The sequence below is a fragment of the Triturus cristatus genome, chromosome 5_1, assembly GCF_964204655.1.
Source record: "Triturus cristatus chromosome 5_1, aTriCri1.1, whole genome shotgun sequence".
NCBI lineage: Eukaryota > Metazoa > Chordata > Amphibia > Caudata > Salamandridae > Triturus > Triturus cristatus.
In genome coordinates this window covers 987,678,206-987,700,686 of record NC_140587.1, presented here as the reverse complement: position 1 = coordinate 987,700,686, position 22,481 = coordinate 987,678,206, and the positions used below count along the sequence as shown (strand labels likewise).

The following is a 22,481-nucleotide window of genomic DNA, read 5'->3' as shown; positions in this document are numbered from 1 at the left end:
ACTCCAATTGTATCTTATGGGAGAGGTGGGCTTTGCAGTAGTGAAAAGCTAATTTAAGAGTTTTTTATTACCAGGACATATACAATTTAAAAGTACATGTACTACTTTTCAAATACATTACACTCAGCCCTTTGGGCTGTTCAGGGCCTACCGCAGGGGCAATTTGTATGTATAAAATGGAAGGTTTAGACTTGGCAAAAGGCTTACTTTGCCAGGTTGAAGTAGCAGTATAAAACTACTCACACACAGGCTGCAATACCAGGCCTGAGACATGTTGAAAGTGCTACTTGGGTAGGTGGCACAATCAGTGCTGCAGGCCCACTTGTGGCATTTAATTTACAGGCCCTGAGCACTGGTAGTGCTATTTTACTAGCATCTTAAGTATGCCAATTGGGTATAAGCTAATTTAACATGTTTCAAGGAGAGAGCAGAAGCACATTAGCACTAGTTAGTAGTGGTAAAGTGTGCAGAGTCCTAAGGTCAGAAAAAACAAAAGTCAGCAAAAACAGGAGGTCTGAAGGCAAAAGGTTAGGAAGTAAACTACGCCAAGGATGCCAGGTCTAACAGTAACATACATAGTTTGTAGGTACTTTCCAATAGGGTACGTAGTACTTACCTGCATGGTAAACACTGAATGGTTGTGTGCTGCATGGTTAAAGATGAGTTGCAAAGGTACCATACCACAGTTGTCAGTTCTCCCAGCCCATGCCCCATAAATATTATGTGCATTGTTTTAATTTACCATATGTTCGATTAGGAGATAGTACAGTGATTTCATGTATGTGTTTGCCCTCAAGTTGAAGCTTGTGCCAGCTATCTGGCTTTGCAGCTTTTGAATTACTTTCTGGGAATGCACATATTATTAAGTTTCAGTAGTCCAGCTGGGCCAAGACCAGTGATCTAGTTAATTCTAACTGGTGATTGTAATAAGCACCCTTTGATGGCTACAACCATCATTCACAGAAGTTGAATTAGGAGTTCTGTAGAAGCAGACATTATACATTGTGAATGCTATTGTTTTGGATCAAAGTGCTTTTGATAGATGTCAGTGCACAGTTAATAGGGGAAGAGAGTGGGAAGGGACCAGGAAGAGGAGATCTGAATGAAATTACATTCTGAACACATATATAAAAGCTTGTAAGGCCCAGACATCATAAAGGGCTGGGCAAAGATCGAAGAAAATGAGAACTACTAAATCTGTGCCATGCTGCTGTTATAGCCAAAACAATTAAAACAGGGTATGTGCCATTCACTAATAATGATGAAAGGGGAAGTTGTCCAGAAGAAAACATAGAGGACAGGATGATATCTCCTCATGTAAACTACGAACAGCAAGGGTCTCTGAGATCCAAGAAAATTACTGACCTCCCATGGAGGGATGAGTAACTTAGTGCAGCCAGATTCGCCCTAGCATGTCAAGGCAACAACCTAGCAAGTGATTTGTCAGCTACTCTCACTGGTTTGCTAGGCTCTAGGCCATTACTTAACTAGGGCTCTCCATTCTGGTGCTTATCTGCTTTGAGACCCTTCAGAAGCATGAGGAGCCAATTCCTGGTCAAAATGGCGGCTTCCTTAAGCCTAGTAGGAGCAGGTAGCCAGTGGTCTTTAAACTTTTCAATGCTGCACCTCCCCCCCAAGTAAAAACAAATCACCATGAGGGCCCCCATCAGAATTTTTCACAATTATTCTATTACATTGGCAATGTTTAGACTTATTTAAACATTGCAGTTAATTTCTGTTACTGTTACTTTAAAAATGCAATCAAATACATGATTGCCAAGCATACTATTTTGGTCAGGCAGGCCTTCCTGACACTTATAAGTAGTCACAGTGTGATTATTAGAAGGGTGGATTTTGAAGACTATTTGAAGTCCCTTCCCTTTTGACACATGTATGAATGACAAAAGATGTTAGTGATGGCCAATTACAGAGTGGCTTATTCCTACTCATTTTTCTACACTTAAAACAAAGCACTGTTATCAGCATAATGCTTTTGGCCAGAGAATGGAGCCTCCTTGGGATCCTCTGACGCCCCCTAAGGTGGCCTGCCCCCCAGTTTGAAGACTCCTGATCTAGGCCGTTTAAAGATTGTATAGTTTGTGATCAGGTCACTAACCTCAATAGCTCTTGCACATCTTTCTTCGATCTTGATGTGCATCATAACAGCATTAGGCAGTATCACAGTCTTAAAAAAGGTTCATGGCTACTGCTCATTTCACAAACTCCCATTCTTGCTCATTTGCCATCATTTTACTCATCTGACAGTATTTCTGCTTTGTGCATATTGCCATAGAGATTACTGGGCCATCTCTGATTACCCCCATTTTTTAGTGTACTTGCACACAGCACCTGGTGGCCCCCTGGCTAGCTTGTGCTGTGAAGTTGTCTCTATGTTTTAGTACTCACTATAACTATAGTCTATTTTTCTATTTCTTACACCATCTCCTCCATCACATAGTTGGATGCTGCGCCCCTAAACAAGATAAGGACACCTCTCTGGTTGCTCATGCACAACACCAAAACGTTTCTTACATAGAATCGCGTGAAATACAACATTCTGCCACCATGCGTTCCTCCATGGTGTAGTGTGCTACCCACCCCAAAATAGGATTTGGCATCCCACATAGGTGTATGAAGCGCTATATAAATGCTACAATAGTCTTGAATGTGGTGATCAAAGAATAATATATGAGGAACCAGGTTGATGATTATCGATGTATGCTGGCTACTCCATCACATCCTGAGGCTTGAGCCGGGAGAGCTGCTATCGCTACTTTTGCACACTTACTTTGCTATTTTGCACAGTGACTTGGCTGAGAAAAGTGAGTCTGGTTGATTTTTAAATACAGTTTTTAAATTACTCGTTAGTGTAACGGATGCTATTTTATCACTTACTGCATTTTTAGCACATAATCTCTTGTTATCAGGGGCAATTAAATTTTTTACTCACAATTTGAAGGGAAGGGAAGACAGGCACACTTCCCGGTTGGGGTTTAAACCGGGGGGCATTACGGGCATAAACAGGGCCGCAATCTTGGGGGAAGAACTGTTAGCGGGCTAGTGGTTGCGCCCCTGACCGTATAATTGGAAGGGCCGGCGTGAGCGCGAAACCCTACACCCTCCTGAGGCTTGAGCCGGGAGAGCTGCTATCGCTACTTTTGCACACTTACTTTGCTATTTTGCACAGTGACTTGGCTGAGAGAAGTGAGTCTGGTTGATTTTTAAATACAGTTTCTAAATTACTCGTTAGTGTAACGGATGCTATTTTATCACTTACTGCATTTTTAGCACATAATCTCTTGTTATCAGGGGCAATTTAATTTTTTACTCACAATTTGAAGGGAAGGGAAGACAAGCACACTTCCCAGTTGGGGTTTAAACCGGGGGGCGTTACGGGCATAAACGGGGCCGCCATCTTGGGGGAAGTACGGTTAGTGGGCTAGTGGTTGCGCCCCTGACCGTATAATTACAAAAGCCGACGCGACCGCGCAGCCGGATGTTTTAACCATAACCTGGCTAAGGGATTGCCTACTTGCCCCACATTATGACCCAGGTCCAAAGTCACGCTTCCAGAATTTTTATACCAGCCAATTCTGCCGCGAGATCAATCAAGTCAGAATTTTACAGGCATGTTACAATTACAGGGACTGAAGTGCATTTTGCTGAATGCCAGATCCCTTGTAAAGCATAGTATAGAATGCGCCAGATTGATTGAGGAAAAGGGCATAATGGTTGCCTTCATTACAGAATCATGGACAGACAAGGCATCTGGTCCAGATTTAGTTAAGGCTACGCCCCCTGGCTATAATTGTCATACCTTAAATAGGCCTTTCAGGAGAGGTGGGGGGCTCGCTGTTATTCATCATTCTACCATTAATGCGACCTTTGAAAATGTATCCATCTCAGATTGTGAGGCACTAGAATTCTGTGTATATTACTCCCACCAGGCTACTTTTAAAGGGATTCTCCTTTATAAACCACTAGGCCTTAGGACACCTTTTCTAACTTCAGTGGGAAATCTGTTGTATCTGTGCCAGTTCCTTTACCCTGCTGGGAGATTTTAATTTTTAATTAGAGGCCCTGGCTGACCCTGATACAGCGACTCTTCTGAAATTTATGGAAAGTGTTGATCTTGATCAACGGGCTGTTGGCCCTACCCACATTGCAGGGCATATCCTAGATGGGATCTTTTCTAGTAACCCGCAACACTCGTTTACTGGCCTGCTTCCCCTGGTCTGGTCTGATCATGTGGCAGTGTGCTTTGAGTTGGCATTTCCTAGTCAACATGAGATGAATAAATTAGCAAAGAAGCAAGTGACATTTAGAGCATGGAATAAAATTGAGGCTAAAGAGCTAGAAAATCTATTGAACGCTACTCTTCCTCACTTATCAATAGATATAGAAGAGGCGACCACCCAATACTCTAACTGGCTTGAGGCAGCCGGTAACAAGTTAGCGCCTGAACAAGTTTTATATTCTAATAGAGTACGCCCCTCTGCTCCTTGGTATGGACAGGAATTAAAAGATCTTAAACTGAAGTGTAAGCTGTTAGAGAGGAAGTGGAGAAAGGGATACAAAGCCTTAGAGAAAGAGGCATATAGACTAAACCTAGTAGCCTATAAACACCTTCTCCAAGCAGCTAAGAAAACTTTTTTTGCCAATCGTATAAACTCCGCTATAAATTCAGCTAAAGAACTTTTTAAAATAGTAATCAGCCTGGCATACCCAGGCACTCCCAGTATCCACTCGAGCCAGGAACTCTGCGACAAAATAGCTAGATTCTTCTATAGTAAGGTGGAGGCTATTTTCGCTACATTTAATGGCCCTACAACAGATGGAAAATTAGATGTCAGATGGGGTGCCGCTCGCAGGCGTTGCTGATGCTGGGATTTTGCTGACCTTTGCCGCTACGATCATCTGAGGGGAGCGAACAGGAACTTGTGCTCTACTCTTTCCCGGGACTGCGAGGACCAGGTAGCCCGGCGCTAATCCACCCGCCCCACCTGACTTCCTCTTCCCGGCGCCTCCCCCCTTGCCTATTTCACGCCTCGCGGCCCCCGCTTCGCGGGAGCCGCTCGCAGGCGTTGCTGATGCTGGGATTTTGCTGACCTTTGCCGCTACGATCATCGGAGGGGAGCGAACAGGAACTTGTGCTCTACTCTTTCCCGGGACTGCGAGGACCAGGTAGCCCAGCGCTAATCCACCCGCCCCACCTGACTTCCTCTTCCCGGCGCCTCCCCCCTTGCCTATTTCACGCCTCGCGGCCCCCGCTTCGCGGGAGCCGCTCGCAGGCGTTGCCGATGCTGGGATTTTGCTGACCTTTGCTGCTACGATCATCGGAGGGGAGCGAACAGGAACTTGTGCTCTACTCTTTCCCGGGACTGCGAGGACCAGGTAGCCCGGCGCTAATCCTCCCGCCCCACCTGACTTCCTCTTCCCGGCGCCTCCCCCCTTGCCTATTTCACGCCTCGTGGCCCCCGCTTTGCGGGAGCCACTCGCAGGCGTTGCTGATGCTGGGATTTTGCTGACCTTTGCCGCTACGATCATCGGAGGGGAGCGAACAGGAACTTGTGCTCTACTCTTTCCCGGGACTGCGAGGACCAGGTAGCCCGGCGCTAATCCACCCGCCCCACCTGACTTCCTCTTCCCGGCGCCTCCCCCTTCTGCTTATTTGTATATCACGTGCCTTTGACTGTACGCGCTAGCGGGATGCGCGTGGGTCGCAGCCGGAGCGAAGACCGGGCTAAGAGCGGGCCGTGGTCGGCCTGGGCGAACATTTACATTTATATTACTAACTTGCCTGCCATATTAAGATGTCCGCAAGAGAAACCAGAAGTAAAACCGCCTGTGCCATGAGCCCAGCTACAGGTACCCTGGACACATACTTTGCAAAGGCTGGGTCCTTATTAATTGACGAAATATCAATTTTAGAAAGGCGCATCTCCCAAGAGATCGATTGGGTCAGAAGGTCCTCATTGGGCCCTATACAGCATGCTATAACCCCAGATCCCTCTTTGAAGCATATTACGTTATCAGGGGGAGAGCAGAATGTTTTACCAAATGCTAATACTGATCAGATTGTATCATGCAATACTAGTGACCCGATAACCGAATGGGATACATCTGCTCACACTGAGCTTAGCTTACTGCCCCTTCCGTTGCCCACTCCATCTAGAAATGTTATTCAAAATAAACCTATACAACTAGATAGTGAAGATCTTTCCACAGGGCCCACCCAGCTCACTTTTGTACAACAACACACTCGGGAAGGGGCTATCCCAAAAACAAAAGAAGGGTCACCACTAGGCGGAGGTTGTAAACCGAAAAGCTATAAGAAAAACCCTAGACCTGCGAACAACCGATCAGCTATAGCAAAAAAGAACTCGAGTTGTGCGCAGGAACACAGGCCTATATCTTCAAATACTCAGCCACATATAGACCATACCTCAAAAGTGGGACTGGGGGTGGAGGCCTTTACTTTGCTAAATATTGGTGTTCTCCTCAAAGACCTCCTCTCCCCACTTATAAAAAGCTTGGCAAACTTAGAGAAAAGTTTAGCTAATCTTCAGATGGGGATCATTAAACCTGCAGAAAGATTACTGATAACTGACAACAGCTCTAGTGATATACTGCCACCCTCTGTTATGCTCCCTTTACCTGCAAAACCAACTAACGATGGCTCATTAAATCCCAAGGTGGCATCAACGCTGCAGTTAAATTCAGCATCTTCAGAAATTATTAATTCTAATCATCTACCAAACTCCCAATGCCTAGATCAACAAGTAAAGCCAGTTGAACCACATAATGAAGCCCCTCGCAAAGATGCAAACTATAGATCCATCGATTTACCACCTGAGGCAATCCCCTATACTGTAATTCTTACGGGGATACCAGAACTTAACACCTCCACTCGTGAATCACAGGGGACCCTGAAAAACAAGGTCATACACTGGCTTTCAGTTAACAGGCCTCTCCCAGAAGGAATTAGCAGTGAGATATTGATGGTAAGGCGTGTCCCATGGACAGGGAGCAACAGAAAATCGACCCAAGGGGATTGTGTGCTGATTAACTTCAGAGACCCACGTACTGTTTCCCACATATGTAACTGGTCTCACCCCGTGCAAGGGATTTCTATTATTCCACGTCCCTTATCTTTTTTTTACCCACTTAATAATTCAGCGCAGCTAAATGAGCGATGGGAATTAGTACCCAGTAGGTCGGGTAATTGTATCTCAAGGCCAGCATGGATAAATTCCCTTCCTAGACCATCGCGCCTAGATTACTTTCCAACCTACAATAGATTTTCCTGTTTAGACATGGTGGATTGACCACAAAAGAGGTGGGGGCGGGAGGTTACAGAGGGCATGTGCCCTGCTAAAACTCATAAACGTAGACTCACTTTCACGGAGGAGACCAGAGTTGATTGGGATCCCCTAGACATGGTCAAAAGGGCTATATGCCCTGTGGTTCTGCCCAGCTCAAGTGAGGAAACTGTAATCCAACTACCAAGCCTAGTTGCTACTACCACACTAGAACAGGACGAAGGGGAGGACACGGTTTTAAACCGCCAGCCAGAGGAAAACAACTCTTCCTCCCTCAAGATCTTGTCCTGGAATGTGGCAGGCTTGGCAAACAAAATTAATAGCCCGGACTGGTGTACTTACATAAAAGCCCAAGACATATGTCTATTTCAAGAAACATGGGCAAGAGATCACATTACCCACCCAGGCTTTGCATCTTTTACCTCACAAGCTATATGGAATGGAACAGGCCGCCCATCCGGGGGCCTGGCAATATGGGTTGCTACCGACCTGGGATGTAGGGCTACTGTTTGTCCGCAAAAATCAGAGGATATTCTGGTTGTTTGTCTTGAGTGGACAAACGCAAATAGACTCCTCCTGATTAATATTTATTCCAGGCCAGTTAGCTCTCCCCAGGTATCACGAACAATTGAGGAACTGGTACAGGTCCTGGACGAAATTGCCCCGGGCACTCACACTCTAATCGGAGGAGACTTTAACTGTCAATATGAACCCCTTCCGGGCATCTTGGCGGACCTAACCCAGGATGAGGACTTAGAGTGGTCCATACCCCCATTGAATGCACTGCCGCCAAGAGTATGGACACCTCTGGCCACACAAATAACTTCCTTAACATTAAGATATGGCTTTCGGGCCTGTAATGGAAGGACAAACCTGGATAGTCCAGCTAATTTCACTTACAACAGGCCTGGCAGGATGTCAAGACTTGATTACATTCTCGTTCCATTAGCTTTGTGGTCATATATCATTGCCTTCCGTGTGACACCTAGGGAAGACAGCGACCACAATGCTCTGGAACTCGAGTATGATCACCCTGGCCTTGACCCCAGGAACAAGCAAAGGATGTCAATTGAAGGGGGCCTTGTCCTTACTCATAATAGACGTAGGGTGAAATGGGAAAGCCTAACCTCTGACCCAGACAATTTGCCCAAACTTTATACTAGGGTAATTCCCATACTCGAAATTATACAGACACTCCCGCCAGGGAGACTACATTCACAGTTAGGGCAACTACATAAAGATCTCTCGATATCACTATCTGAAATTTTTACTCGTCCCGTGAAAAGGCCACATGGAAGTTTGTTAGGCCCATCTTGGTACAATAAGACCTGCCGAAATGCAAAAACTAGCTTACTAAACTCCATTAAGGCAAGAGAGGGAATTGAGCTCATTAGGACTAAGCGATCATTGTACAAAACCCTATTTAATAATGCAAAAAAGGAATGGGAAAGTGATAAATGGGAATCACTGACCATTGCACTAGCTTCAGGAGATTCTCGCAAATTTTGGCGTACCGCAAATAATGAATCTGGGAATTTGATGCCCGCAGTGGAGCCAAATATTTCTGCTAGTGCATGGTCAGATCATTTCGCTTCCTTATACCGCTTGCCGGAAGGGAACCTGATAGTCTCTCCACCAATGGCGATTGAAAATATCACTAATTCAGAGTACTTTACAATTAGCGAGGTTAGAGTAGCTATTGCTGGGTTGGCGTCTGGCAAGGCCCCAGGCTTGGATGGTCTACCAGGGGACCTTTTCAAACATGAGCAGGACATTTGGGCTCCCTACCTTGCTTTACTTTTTAATTCCATTTTGGGGGGCATGGAGGTTCCGGAGACGTGGCTGGGCGCGGAGATCGTCCCCATCTTTAAGAAGGGTTCGCCCCTGCTCCCAGCCAATTATAGACCAATAAGTCTAATTGATGTCTCACAAAAAATCTTTGGAAGATTAATATGAAATCGACTCCAGTTGTGGATGGAGGAGAATGACATCCTGAGTCCATTCCAAGCGGGGTTCAGGAAAGGTGTATCAACGGTAGACCAGATCTTCCGCTTGAATATCCTCTATTGGAAGATCGTCTTAACTGAGGGGGGTAGCTTATACTCAGTGTTTGTTGACCTGCGAGCAGCCTTTGACCTAGTCCCTAGAGACAGGTTATGGGCTGTTTTGATGGACCTAGGGGTACCAGAGGAGCTCCTGGTACTTCTGAAGATGCTACACCGGGGAAACTATGCTAGGGTAAGGTGTGGCAGAGGAGGAGTCCTTTCGGATCCATTCCCCGTTGACAGGGGGGTTAGACAGGGCTGTGTGCTTGCACCGACCCTTTTCTGCCTCTTTGTCAACGGGGTCTTCGCCCACCTAAATGAGTTAATCAACATCGACTCTCCCAAGTTGGTTGGCACCAGGGTGCCTGCGATTATGTTCGCGGACGACACCCTGCTGCTATCCAAATCCCCGATGGGTATTCAAAGGGTCCTGGATGGCTTCGTGGACTTTTGCAGCAAACATGGTCTGGAGATCAACGCGGGAAAAACAAAATATATGATCTTCAACCCCCCCCCCCACAACACGTCCGAGCCCGCGCATAGGCCATATCAGTTTGGAGAGGGTTAACACCTTTGAGTATTTGGGGGTCACATTTAACCAGCATATGACATGGGACTCACATCAAACAAAGGTAAAACTCAAGCTGACCCAGACGACTGGCGCCATTTGTAGAATGGCAAAGGGCCTGAATTATAAGCCTCTAGGCCCCCGCCTTCACATCTACAAAACCCAGGCGAGGGCCGCTGGGCTTTATGGAGGAGAAATTTGGGGTCATACTCTAAATCAGGAACTCCAGGTCATAGAGAATAACCTGCTCAGGCATCTGACAGCTCTACCGCCCAGCACTCCCTTATTGCCATTAAGATTAGATCTAGGCTTAAAACCCATCTCCGAGGAGCTTGCCCTTAAACCAATCATATATTGGCGCAAATTATGGAGCTCACCGGAACTCCTGGGATATAGAGCAGAACTCCAGGAGATTCTTTGCCTTGTAAAAATTTCTCAAATCCCATGGTTAAAGTTTGTCAAGCTGGCATGTGAAAAGATAGGAAGACCAGATTTCTGGTCTGACCCAGTAAACACTTGTTGTAAGATCCCACGCAAAACTCTCGCATTAACATTTTATGAGTATAATTTGCGTGTGGCTACTGCGAGTGTACGGGTAGGATCTCTGTCGGAGAATTCTTGACTTTCAAAGACACCTATCACAGGGAACCAGTTCTTGATAATATAAGTCCTCCTTTAACAAGGAAACTTTATTTACAATGGCGCTATGGCACCCTACCTCTTAGGGAATACATGGCTAATTGGTCCCATTCGCAATTTACATCTCAATGCCCAGCATGCGGTCACACAACCGAGTCTGATTTGCACATTTTATTTTTCTGTCTAGCCTATCAAAGACCGAGAAAGTACTGGTTGGTACCCTTATTAAAAAATCTAGGATTCTTTCACTATTTGTCAGCTTATAGAGTTTTAAAAACTGATCTGACACCTTTTATAGTTTTCACACTCGCGAAATTTTTAACAGCCATGTGGTTTGCTCGCAATTACCACATCAAACTGAATAGTGAACCTAAAAGTAGTCAATGATCTTTGTAAATTGTCGCAGTTTCTATTTTATTAGCCACAAGAATTATTCGTAGTTTCTGTGTAAACCGGATACTATGTATGCTGTCTTTGATAACTATGGCATTCTTTGGGATATATTGTATTGCCTTGAACTGTGCATTTTATTGTATGTATAATTGTTTTATTCTTTTATGGTCCTAGTGACCGAAATAAAGATATAAATAATAAAAGATGTCAAAGAGAGGTACAAATTACGATCAGGCTCACATTTTAGTTTTGATGAATTCGCACCTCTACTTATCAGTGAGACTTATAAGTTATTGATGTCTACTAAATCAGGCTCTCCTTACGATCCATGTCCAGTGGTAGCTTTAAATCTAGCCCCAGAACCGATTACGATATCGTTGACCACGATCATAAATGCCATGTTCAAGAAAGGATATTTCCCCATAGCCTGGAAATCTGCATCAATTTTGCCTCTACTTAAGAAAACTAACCTGGACCCAAAGGATTCTAATAACTTTCGACCTATCTCGCGTATCCCTCTGCCAGCTAAACTGGCCGAGAAAAGTATGAACGCACAACTTACTACATCCTTACGGGAAGCTCAAGTATTAGATCCAACCCATTACGGGTTCAGAGCAGGTCATAGCACGGAGTCCGCTCTGTTAAAATCTACAGAGGAAATTAGGGCCGCACTAGATCAGGGAGGCAAGGCCGCAATGCTCATGCTGGACTTGTCCACGGCCTTCGACACTGTCCATCATGATTTGTTAATGGACCGGTTGTGGGAATGTGGAGTACAAGGCAAAGCATGGGAACTCCTGAAGTCCTTCCTTTCGGACAGAAAGCAGACAGTGTCTCTTGGCACTTTTTGTTCTAACCCGTGTTCTCTGCCCTGCGGGGTGCCGCAAGGCTCCTCTCTTAGTCCAACATTATTTAATATATACGTGTCCTCTCTTGCCCCTCTGATCAGGTCATTTGGATTCGATCTGACATCCTATGCAGATGACACTCAGATTGTGGTGTCTCTGCTACCAGGGCAAGAGAGGGGGACAGAACTACGATTTCATGATTGTATGGATGCAGTGGGTATATGGATGTCCCAGAACTGCTTAAAACTCAACTCAAACAAGATGGAGGTCATTTTGTTTGGTAATGATCCCAAGTTCTGGACCGCAAGTTGGTGGCCGGTTTCGCTGGGCTTACTTCCAACTCCCTCCAGGAAAGTAAAGAACCTGGGAGTTTTTATTGACGATAGGCTTCAGTTTGAAGATCAAGTCAACTCAGTTGTCTCGGCTACCACATTTGTCCAGAGAACCTGTAAGAAAATTCTACAGTATCTTCCAAAAGAAAATCAACGCACAGTAGTGACTGCATTGACTATGACAAGGCTGGACTATTGCAACAGCCTTTACCTTAATATCCAGGAACGTCTGCTGCAAAGACTACAACTTCTACAGAACTCGGCCACCAGACTGCTTACAGGGACACCTAAGTTCGGCTCTGTTTCTGGCGACATCAGAAGACTTCACTGGTTGCCTCTTAAGAAACGGGTGCAGTTTAAGTCACTTTGCACCATTTTTAAAGCACTTCACGAGACTGGCCGAGAACATCTGAAGCAGCAGTTTCAGTGGTATGTTCCAAATAGACTATTGCGATCCCTAGGAGCTAAATTGGTAGCAGTTCCAAACTTCAGAAAAACCGTCTGGGGAGGCAGGAGTTTTCGGGTGGGGGCAGCCAAAGCTTGGAATGCCCTCCCATTTCAACTTCAAAATAGTACGGATCTCATGGCTTTTAGGAAAGCCTTAAAAACCTGGATGTTTAATGTGTAATATGCGGCTTTTTTGGTGAGCTCTTTGGGAGGTTCTTTGTAGATAGCGTCAGGACACCTTCGGGTAACAGTTTGCGCTTTAGAAATATTATAACATGTCAGTCATCATGTTGTAGCTAGAAACCCTATGCATAAGTCAATCAAAAATACTAGGTGGGTGAGAGTTAGCCAAAATTGCACGATTAACGAGTGGTAAGTTATGAGATCAGTAGTGTCTCTCTGCAAGTGCTGAAATGCCATTTCCGCATGTACCCAAGGCCTTTGCTCCAGCAGGGTTCCTCCATGGTGCGAAGAGTTTTGAATTTTATTGTTGATTCAAATAGAAGCCAGGGGATTTATTTGAAGGTGTGTCTCATATGAATGCATTTCTTTCGGTTCAAGCACATTTTTATTGCAGTGATGTGCTGAGAAACAAGAGTGGTGGCTTAGTTAAAGACAGCTCAGTCAATGTTGATGTCTTATAACCAGAGCTTGAACTAAAACCGGCTGCAAATACAGCCAGAAGAGCTCGAATATTTCCAAGAGGCTGGAGGTTTTCTGGCACCAAAATTAATTTGAAAAGGGGCCAAATATTTCATTTTAAAGCACTATTTTCCAGGTATGGCACCAGAAAGCCATTCATCTGTCAGGAAAAGAGAATATTCAAGAATCTTATGGCACGGCCCGAAGGCCAATATTATGCATACAGCTTTATTGCTCTCAAATCACAGCAGCAACAATAAACTAGAATTAGAACATCAATAAAACTCTAGAACACTGAACATGCATATAACATCAGAACAGGCAGCCATCTCTCTCTTTTGTTGCTGCTCAATCACAGAGCATAATCATAATTCATTTTAAAGCACCATTTTCCAGGTATGGCACCAGAAAGCTATACATCTGTCAGGAAAAGAGAATATTCGAGAATTTTCCAGTATTACTGGCACAGTAGAGAGGAACATTATTTGGCTCTTGCACAAAACCAGACACGAGTCCATAGGATAACTGTGTGCTGCTCTCTCGTTGTTGCTTTCAGTGCTTAACAAACTGAGGATCCCCCTGAAAGCATGTCACTGTCCCCAACCTTGTAAAGGTTTTCCTTGCTCCTTGAGTGGTCATTTCCGCTTTGTTTGTATCCTCTAATGATTTCACACAAAAAGCTACAAGTGCCTGTTCTTGTATTGAATTTTACATGCAAACTAATAGTGTCATGAGATCTGCCTAAACTACATCTCTGTCATGAATTTTGGTAACAATGCTCAGTGAACAAATGCATCCTTTGTAAACACCTGCGTGTAATCTGAGACTCACTAGCTCAAAAACTGGTGGGTCTACTCAGCGTTTCATCCAACTTAGGTCAATAAATAAGTACCACTGATTTGGGTAACAATTCTCAAATCACGTCAGTGACTAGAGGCCAGACAAACGGACGCGTTAGGTGTACTAATTAAACAACAGGAACATCAATAACAAAGAAATCATTCATATAAAACAGGGCCTCATTTAGAGTTTGGAGGGAGCATAAAGTTCTTCAATTTCTAGAGAGAACTCTAAGTATGAAGTAGAATCCACTAGCTGAATTTGTTCAACCGCAGTTTGTTATGGTGAAGGACAAAAGGCTGGTGGATTTTACTCTTGTTTCAGAGTTTAGTCCACAAATTGGTTAATTGTCACTTTCCACTGTCAATGAGGCACAGCGAGCCGTGGAGCTGTTAGTAACATACCGTACCTTGATGGCTTCAACCGAATCATACTTGTCCAGTTTGTGGATATGGTTTGTGATACTCGTGTTAAGAGGAGCTGGAGATACAGGATGGATGACAGTTGCATCGTGGGATTGCTGCTGATATCGCTGGCAGTAGGTGTAGATCAGAAGCGTGAGAAGGCAGCCAAGTATGGAGCAGCTGAGTCCGACTGCAATCATGTGAAACAAGTTGAACTCTGAAAAATATATAGAATAAAGAGTGAAAGCTCAAACATGTGCAAAAACACCATGGCCAAAATTCACTTCAAATACACCCCCCAATCCCCCCCCCCCCCACCCATGAGGCCTATGGAAAATGCTGGTGCATTTATATAATTCTAAGGCGCTTTGAGCTTCAGATACTGATATAAATAACTTCGCTGAAGTTGTGAGTAAGCTAGGAATGTAGACAGTGAGACAATGAGACAATCAAACAATATCTTAGCATCGGATCTGTCTACCTGGTTGATCACCTTACCCTCCTCTGCCACCTACCTCTGAATATGCTATGATAGAAGTCTGCTGCAAAAAGACAATCAGGGATATGGAACTGGAAAATGCTAAAAAAAAATCAGACAGAGCCATTTGGAAGCAGCCTGTGCCTCAGCCCAATACAGTTTTTCCTTAGGCACTTAACTGTTCAGTAAAACAGAGGGAGAGACTGATGGAACAGATGGGCCTGCTGGCGGGGGTGTCCCCAACCTCCAGGGGGCCCCTCAGCACCGCACTTCGGCTGGGGAGCTCTATATTGAGTCCGGAGGGGGCCCCTCCACATACCCTGCAGGGGGGGCACTCAAGTTTCATTACGCCACTGCCTGCTGGGAGAGCAATCCTACATTTACTAGGCAAAAGGAACACATGGAGGCACACATTTACTATTCTTTGACAGAAGGCAATGCCACACCAAGGTTGCTCAGCTGTCTTGCGTCCAAGGGAGAGAAAAAAATGGGTCATATCTACTAAGATATGGTGCATTTTTTTCTCTCTCCAGTTCAGGTGCACTTTTGACAGGCACTCTTGCGCCATAGTGTGTGTTCTCTGAAACATAGGTTTTATACTGAAAGATGCCCCTTTGCATCAAAGCCCAAGCGAATGCCCATGCACCACCCATAGAATGCCCCACTGACCCAAAATGACGCGAAGCAGGGCACAGTGCAAATTTGCGTTACTTTAGGATACTATCCAATGCAATCCTGATTTGCATCGAATAGCAAATTCGGGGTGGGCAATAAAGTCCCCGCCGGTGAAGTTCGCTGAGTTTTGCCCACTCTGCATTACACTTGTAATGCGGAATTCTGGCAAAACGGCACCAACCGCCAAATGGCAGAGGTTTTTCTCACTCGAGGCTGAGCAACAGTAAGTTGGCAAGCGAGAATTGGCATCCCCTACCAAGATTTTTAGGTGCTAGATGGCACCCGGCGAGATATTATCAATGCAGGTGGTTGCGACTGTTCGCGGTGAGATAGCTGCCACTCAAGTAGAAAATCTACTTAAGCGACAACAGAGAAGCAGCGCCCTTTGGCACACCACGTTGTGTCGTTCACGCTGATTTTGCAGCATGGAACAAGCTCCCATAGCTAAAAACCAGCACTAGCGGATGTGGCGATTTCTGCCCGTTCTGGGAACTCTGGGGAATCTCGCAGTTTTCATGTAACTCTTTGAAATTCCACAGAGTGAAACTGCGAATTTCGCCCACCCCTATAGTAAATCCCACCCTAACACTTTGGCTGCGTTTGCAACATAAAAGTCACCCAGCACAAAGCGTTAGTAAATCTGGGCTGGAAGTTTTCAATAGGGAAACATGTTTTTTTATTAGGTAAACTGTGAGATGAACGATTGATAAGCAGTGCCATTGATGTGATGTTATTTTGGGATCACCTGTCTGGAGAGACTCACTTTGAGTCACCATTAACAACCGTGATTGGACAGAAAGGTGGAGTAGAATGGGCCAAGATCCTCCGAGCCCTTCTACCAGGTCATCTACTAAATCCTTCAGTACAGAAACAAGACGGCTCTTTTAAAAGGGCGAACTTGAAGTTCCCTAGATCAGCCGCCCTTTTCCAGGGCCAGCTGTCATCTATGCCATCGTCACTCGGAGTTCAGCGGGATCGCTAGGACTATGCACCCAGTTCACATTCACCCAACAAATGTTGACATACCCACCAGTGACTAATAATGACATTTAATGGATTATATGAACTACTGCGGAATTAAAAAGGGTTCGAGAAGGAATGAGAAATCCACAGAACAAGGGGTATGAGGGAAGAGGGCTCGCAATGAGAACAGTGTTTTCCCCGTGGAAAGTCAAGCACGACAAAAAAAAAAGTTTCAAGTGCAATTGTGCGTGTGGCGCATTTAAGCAAGAAACACAGGAGCCCCTGCTACATTTATGCATGAGAACATGTTATCCCTTGGAAGTAATTTGTCATTCACAAAGAATTCTACAACTGCTCATGAAATTCTGAGAAAAAGGCAAATTGCCAGAAGGAGTACTGAAATCATTTGGGAATTCCATAATCGCCAGTAATTTTCTCAAAATGTATGCCTACCCGTGACCTGTGGCGTTGTCCTGTGGTTATGGCATTATGGCACAATCATTCTAATGCCAAAATGTGAATTCCTGATATTTAGCATAAATGTAGGTGGACATTTTGTTGTCTATTTTCAGGTACTTTATGAAGCTTTCAAGTTAAGAGACTGTACTAAAAAGGTAATATGTCACCTATAAATATATACATTTGAAGTCTTTGTCTACTCCAAACAAACTGCACTATTTCTTCAAATGTGCAACTCAGCCTTGGCATAAAGAAAAAACAGAGCAGAAAATTGAGTAATGCTCATTTGCACCTTTTGCAAGACAAACAGCTGTAGTTGATGGAAAGAAAGATTGTAAAAAAAAACGGAATGTACAAATCAAGACAAGAGCAAATAAAAAACAAGCTAAACAGCCTTTAAGAAATGAAAAACCTACCACCACAGCCTTTTTCTTCTATACTTCTGGATCTTGCTACAGATATTTCTAAAACAAAAGAATAATAGAAACAAAAACTCAAAAACGAGAAACACAGCAATAGTAAATGTTGCAATAAAACTATTTTCTGCATATTAAATTTCTTAATGATGTTTATTTCAAATGTATGCAGCTATTTGCCTGATTTGCGCCGATTCCCTAGTATAAGTGCTACAACGTTCGTGGGACATATTTTATAAGGTCAATTCAAGGGTTTGAGTGCTTTAAAAAGACATCATATATAGCACAGCAGAAATGGAGGGTCTGCTAGTGACACAGCACATTGGTTGCTTTCATGCCCCTTCTGAAGCGAAAGTCAAGGTAATCTTTGACTAATAACACTAGCTACAGTCCTATATTATACCTATATTCATTAACAGCTTCCACTGACTTGGTCGATGGAAAAAGAAGATTCATGGTTCAAAGAATGATATTTAAAGGTTGCTACTTTGCACAACATGTTTGTTAGAGGTGGGTAATATTGCTCTTTATAATATAGGGCTGGAGAAGTTTTGAAGATCGTACTTCGCCTGTCACCATGACTGGCGTCAACTGACGGATTGCCTTCCACCAAATTTTGAGAGGGCCACCAGCCCAGCGTTCATATCTGTACGTTGTTCGGAAAAATGGACAGCCGCTGTAGGTTTTTACATCCTTTCACAATACTTTAAAGGGTATTTCAGAAACAAACTCCAAAAGTGGGAGTTTGTTACTGAAAACATAACACTAATAACCCGCCACACCCACTGAGTTTTCTCCCCAGGGTGGGGGGCTATTGTTATATTTTTCCTGTCCCTCACTGACAGGGTTTTCCTGGTGGTAACAGATTGGAAAAAAAAACATTATACCATCCACTCAAAATAGGGAAGGCAGTGTAATGCCCTTCTTCCGATGGCCCTTCCGTCCGTCCGTCAACAGGGTCAACAAAGACTTTGTTGATGGAAAGCTCATGGACCTCCCATCTCTAAATGAGGCAGACAGGCCAATGGTTTTGCAGACAGGATACTCTGCTGCATTTGCAAGGAGTATCCTGTCTTCCATACTTTGAATCAGGCCCATAGTGTTGGATATCCATCTTTGCAATGTTTCTCTCCCAACATTTTTTGGGGGTACTCAGGGCACCTGGTATTTGGTCCTTGATAGGTGGATCATGCTAAGTAGATCCCCACTCTAGGGGCTTTGCAATAAAAATGACAAAACTGCTTGAGTACAAATGGATGTGTTTAACAATTTAGTATGTCAGCCATAATTGTGCAACCTTAGAGGATTATCTTATCCTTGTGAAGCTAACAACAAGTAATGTGTATATTTGCGTTTGGGCATTAGAGTGTGAGGCAATGTGTTTTAGAAATAAGCCATCCACTTATCTGCCATATTGACGGAGGGGGCTCAGATTGACTTTTTTACTGTCGGTCACAGCCAGGAATATCCTAGTGGTGAGGGACAGTACAAATATAAAATTCCCCACACCATGGGAGAATACTAAAAAACCATATCACTACGTGATAGGTTTGCAATTCATGTTATTTTGCATAATTTTCCAGAAACTTCATATAATTATGAAATAGCAAATTATGTCAATGTCAAACACCCCTAATCCAGAGCCAAGCCTCTCCTAGGACCACAATTGCTCACAATCAACTCAGACTCCTTTGCATCAGGCAGTTCATTCCACCCTGATTGACATTACTCTGTTTGCCAAGGCCCACATAGGGCCCTTAGCCATAGTCCCTTTGATGAAAGGAGTAAGTATTGGGTGTGGAAACTGCTTTCTTTTGTCTAGGCGTTGTTGTCAATCACAGGCAGTGATCTCCTTTTAACACCCATGGACGAACACTGTATGACAGAAAGGAACCTGCTACAGAAGAAGCTTGCCTGTTGCTTTTTGAAGAATCTGATCTCCCTGATATAAGAATGTGGAGTGATTTGTGTCTCCAGTTAAATTGTGACTCTTTGGCACTAGATCACTGCTTATAAGGACTGAGGAACATAATCTCTTCTGGGTCCACGAGGACTGAGAGGCCCAGGTTGAATGGCAGCCTTGTAGAATGTATCTCCAGCGGCTGAAAAGCACAGAAGGACCTGAAGATAAAACAATCTGCTATTATTGGAACTAGAAACAGTGGACAAGCTGCAACTGGATATTTCCTCTGCTTACTGTCTGTTGAACTTCTTCCCTAATGCTGGGAAGAGCAGAACAGTCTTTGGATAAAGCTGCTACTCAAGAAAATATTTGTGGATCCGGTACCCAATGCACATTTTGTTGTGGACCTCAACTGATTTTGAAAGGAGCTTCCTGCTACTAGACTCATTTATCATGTAAAGCAGTGGTAGCATCATACTGTGGTTTTTGATTATAGTGTTGTGGGGCCAGACCTTTTAACTCTTTGTCAGGTCAGTGAAAGAATGTTCTACTGACCCCTCTTGTGTAAAGTTTCGCTTTTATGTGCAAACTCAGAAACTTGTGCTGACATTGCCTGTGTATGTCGTGGGTGTGTATACATAGAGAGCATGCGATACCTGGATGGTAGCAGGACTCTATGTGTGTGAGTCTGAATACTGAATACTGAAGTCAGTGAATCCTTTTCGCATGCACCAGTTTTAGCCTGGCACAAGATGGAGGATGAGAACAGATTTACCAGACAGGTTATGGGTATTGTAAGAAATCAGGTTGTTAATTGACTAGGGTGTAAGCCCTGGTCAAAGAGCAACCACAATCCTTGTCAGTGTAAGCCACAAGCAAACCCCAAATTAATCTGTGCTTACCACCATGGTAGCTTGGCACTGGGCAGTCAGGCTTCACTTAGAGGCAATGTGTAAACTGTTAGTGCAACATTTCAAACAGCAAAATAGTGAAAACATCCCAAAAAAAGAGCCCATAACAGATTTAGAAAAATAGGTATGTTTTAATAAATAAAACAAGACCAAAATGACAAAAATCCAATTAGTAGAATCCACCTGACACCATTGTGGTTGGAAACTGGTGACATTAGGTCGGCGGTTTAGACTGCGGGATTACGATGCGACTGCCCATAGTGCAGTCGCAAACATCCATTTGTCAATGGAAGTTTGTGCGGAAGGCTGGAAAGGCCCACAGCCCAAGCGTCCATTGACAAATGGATGTTTGTAAACATCCCTGCACCGTGTGGCACTGCCACACAGTGCAGGGATGTTTAGGAAGGCACCATAGGTGCCCCCCAGGCCCCATTGCGGAGGGCCAGGGGGAAAGGAGGCCCTGCTAGGGGCCCCCAAAAACACTTTCCGACAGTCTTTTCATGTTGGAAAGGCCGACATAAAATGGCTGTCGGAAAGTGCCATCATAATCGTGACGGCGGAGCCAAGCTTGGTTCCGCTGTCATTAGGGGATTATGCTGGCTTCCGACGCTCTGACTGGCTCATTCAGCCCATCGGAACCACGTTGTAATCCCCCTGATGGTTTCGTATCGACCGTCGTCACCCTTATACAGCAGTGGGAATTAAACCTACAAAGACAGGCGAAAATACTTTTTTCCGAAGATTGCGGAAAAATTTGTCAATCAACAGCTGATGAGTTTTGTGGAAGAAAAAGCTCTTCTCCACTATTTGCAATCTGGTTTCAGTCCACTTTTTAGTACTGAATCTGCCCGCTTATATGCATCAGAATCTCTTCACAAGCGGCTGATGAAGGTAAACAGCTGTACTCGTCATGCTTGACCTAAATGCAGCTTTTGATACGGTCTCCCATGGCTTGCTGCTAGATAGGCTACAAAAATCAGGAGTGGGTGGTACCGTGCTGCGCTGGCTTATGGATTTTCTGCTGGACCGCACGTTTCAGGTCAACCAACCACCACACTCATCCAAGGTTAGGATGCTGTGGCAGGGAGTGCCTCAGGGCTCTGCCCTGAATCCGACTCTCCTTTGGTTGAACTCGTTGAGGGTCATGGCGTCCGAACAGTATCCTACGCCGATGACACCCAATTGATCATCACGCTGGCTCAGGAGAACAATCAGCAGGTAATTTCAAACTCTGTTTAGTAGAATTGGCCAACTGGATGAAGAATAGCGGTCTGCAACTGAACGTAGCCAAAACTGAGATTTTGGTGGTAGGGAAACAACCGTCCATCTGGTGGCCAAATGAATTAGACCCATTACCGCATTCGAAACCCAAAGTGAAAAATCTAGGAGTCTGGTTCGACTCTGCTCTATCTTTTTTCAGATCAAATCTCAACTCTTGTAGGTATGTGTTTTGGCACCTTGAAAATGCTCCAGAAGATTTTGGGGCTTCTCCCGGTCTCTGCAAAGAGAACTGCAGTCCAGACACTCGTGATAACACGCCTGGATTACTGCAACGTTCTCTACCTGTGGGCCTCTATAAGCTGCCTTTCAATGCTCCAGGGGATACTAAAGGCGACAGCACGCCTGTTGCTGAATACACTCAGGCATGCCCCAATGGGGTTAGCCTTAACCAAACTCCACTGGCTTCCCTTGAGGAGAGGATTTCTTTAAAGCCATGTGCTCAGTCCATAGGTTCCTACATAGGAAAGGGCACGGCTATCTCTGTCCTATGATTCAGCCATATCCCCCCAACCGCTGCTTGAGGTCAGCGGGAATAGGCCTAGCCAGCATCCCGAAGTTTCATTGAACCTGTTTTGGAGGCAGCTCCTTTAGATTCTTAGCAGCCAAATAATGGAATAGTTTGCCCCCCTCCGCCCCCATTTTAGATTAGGACCTTCGGAGGGTCTTTTTAGGAAGCATTTGAAAACTTTGCTCTTCAGGAAGGGCCACGCCCTTTAAACAACTAAAGGAATCCTGCTTCCAGTTATGGTGATTGAAACCTAGCACTGGAACACTTCCGATTGGAGTAACCAGGAGCTTTACAAACTGCTAACATAGGATAACATAAATGTCATAGTCAAGGTAAAAATAATACTGACACTAAATTAATTCAATTTGCGGATGCCCTAAATTGAAAATGTGGGAATTATTTCTCCA

The 22,481-nt window shown here is 44.5% G+C and overlaps 1 protein-coding gene across 2 annotated transcripts in view; it reads right to left on the bottom strand.

The window, feature by feature from the left end:
* Nucleotides 1–22,481, bottom strand: part of SEMA5A (semaphorin 5A) — a 1,729,347-nt gene that overhangs the window by 12,201 nt on the left and 1,694,665 nt on the right. For both annotated transcript variants that reach the window (XM_085606095.1, XM_085606096.1), the window contains 2 exons: nucleotides 17,472–17,519; nucleotides 14,486–14,697 (listed from right to left, as the gene is read on the bottom strand). In XM_085606095.1, coding sequence (XP_085462221.1) covers nucleotides 14,486–14,697; nucleotides 17,472–17,519 — 260 coding nt within the window. The remainder of the gene's footprint in view (nucleotides 1–14,485; nucleotides 14,698–17,471; nucleotides 17,520–22,481) is intronic.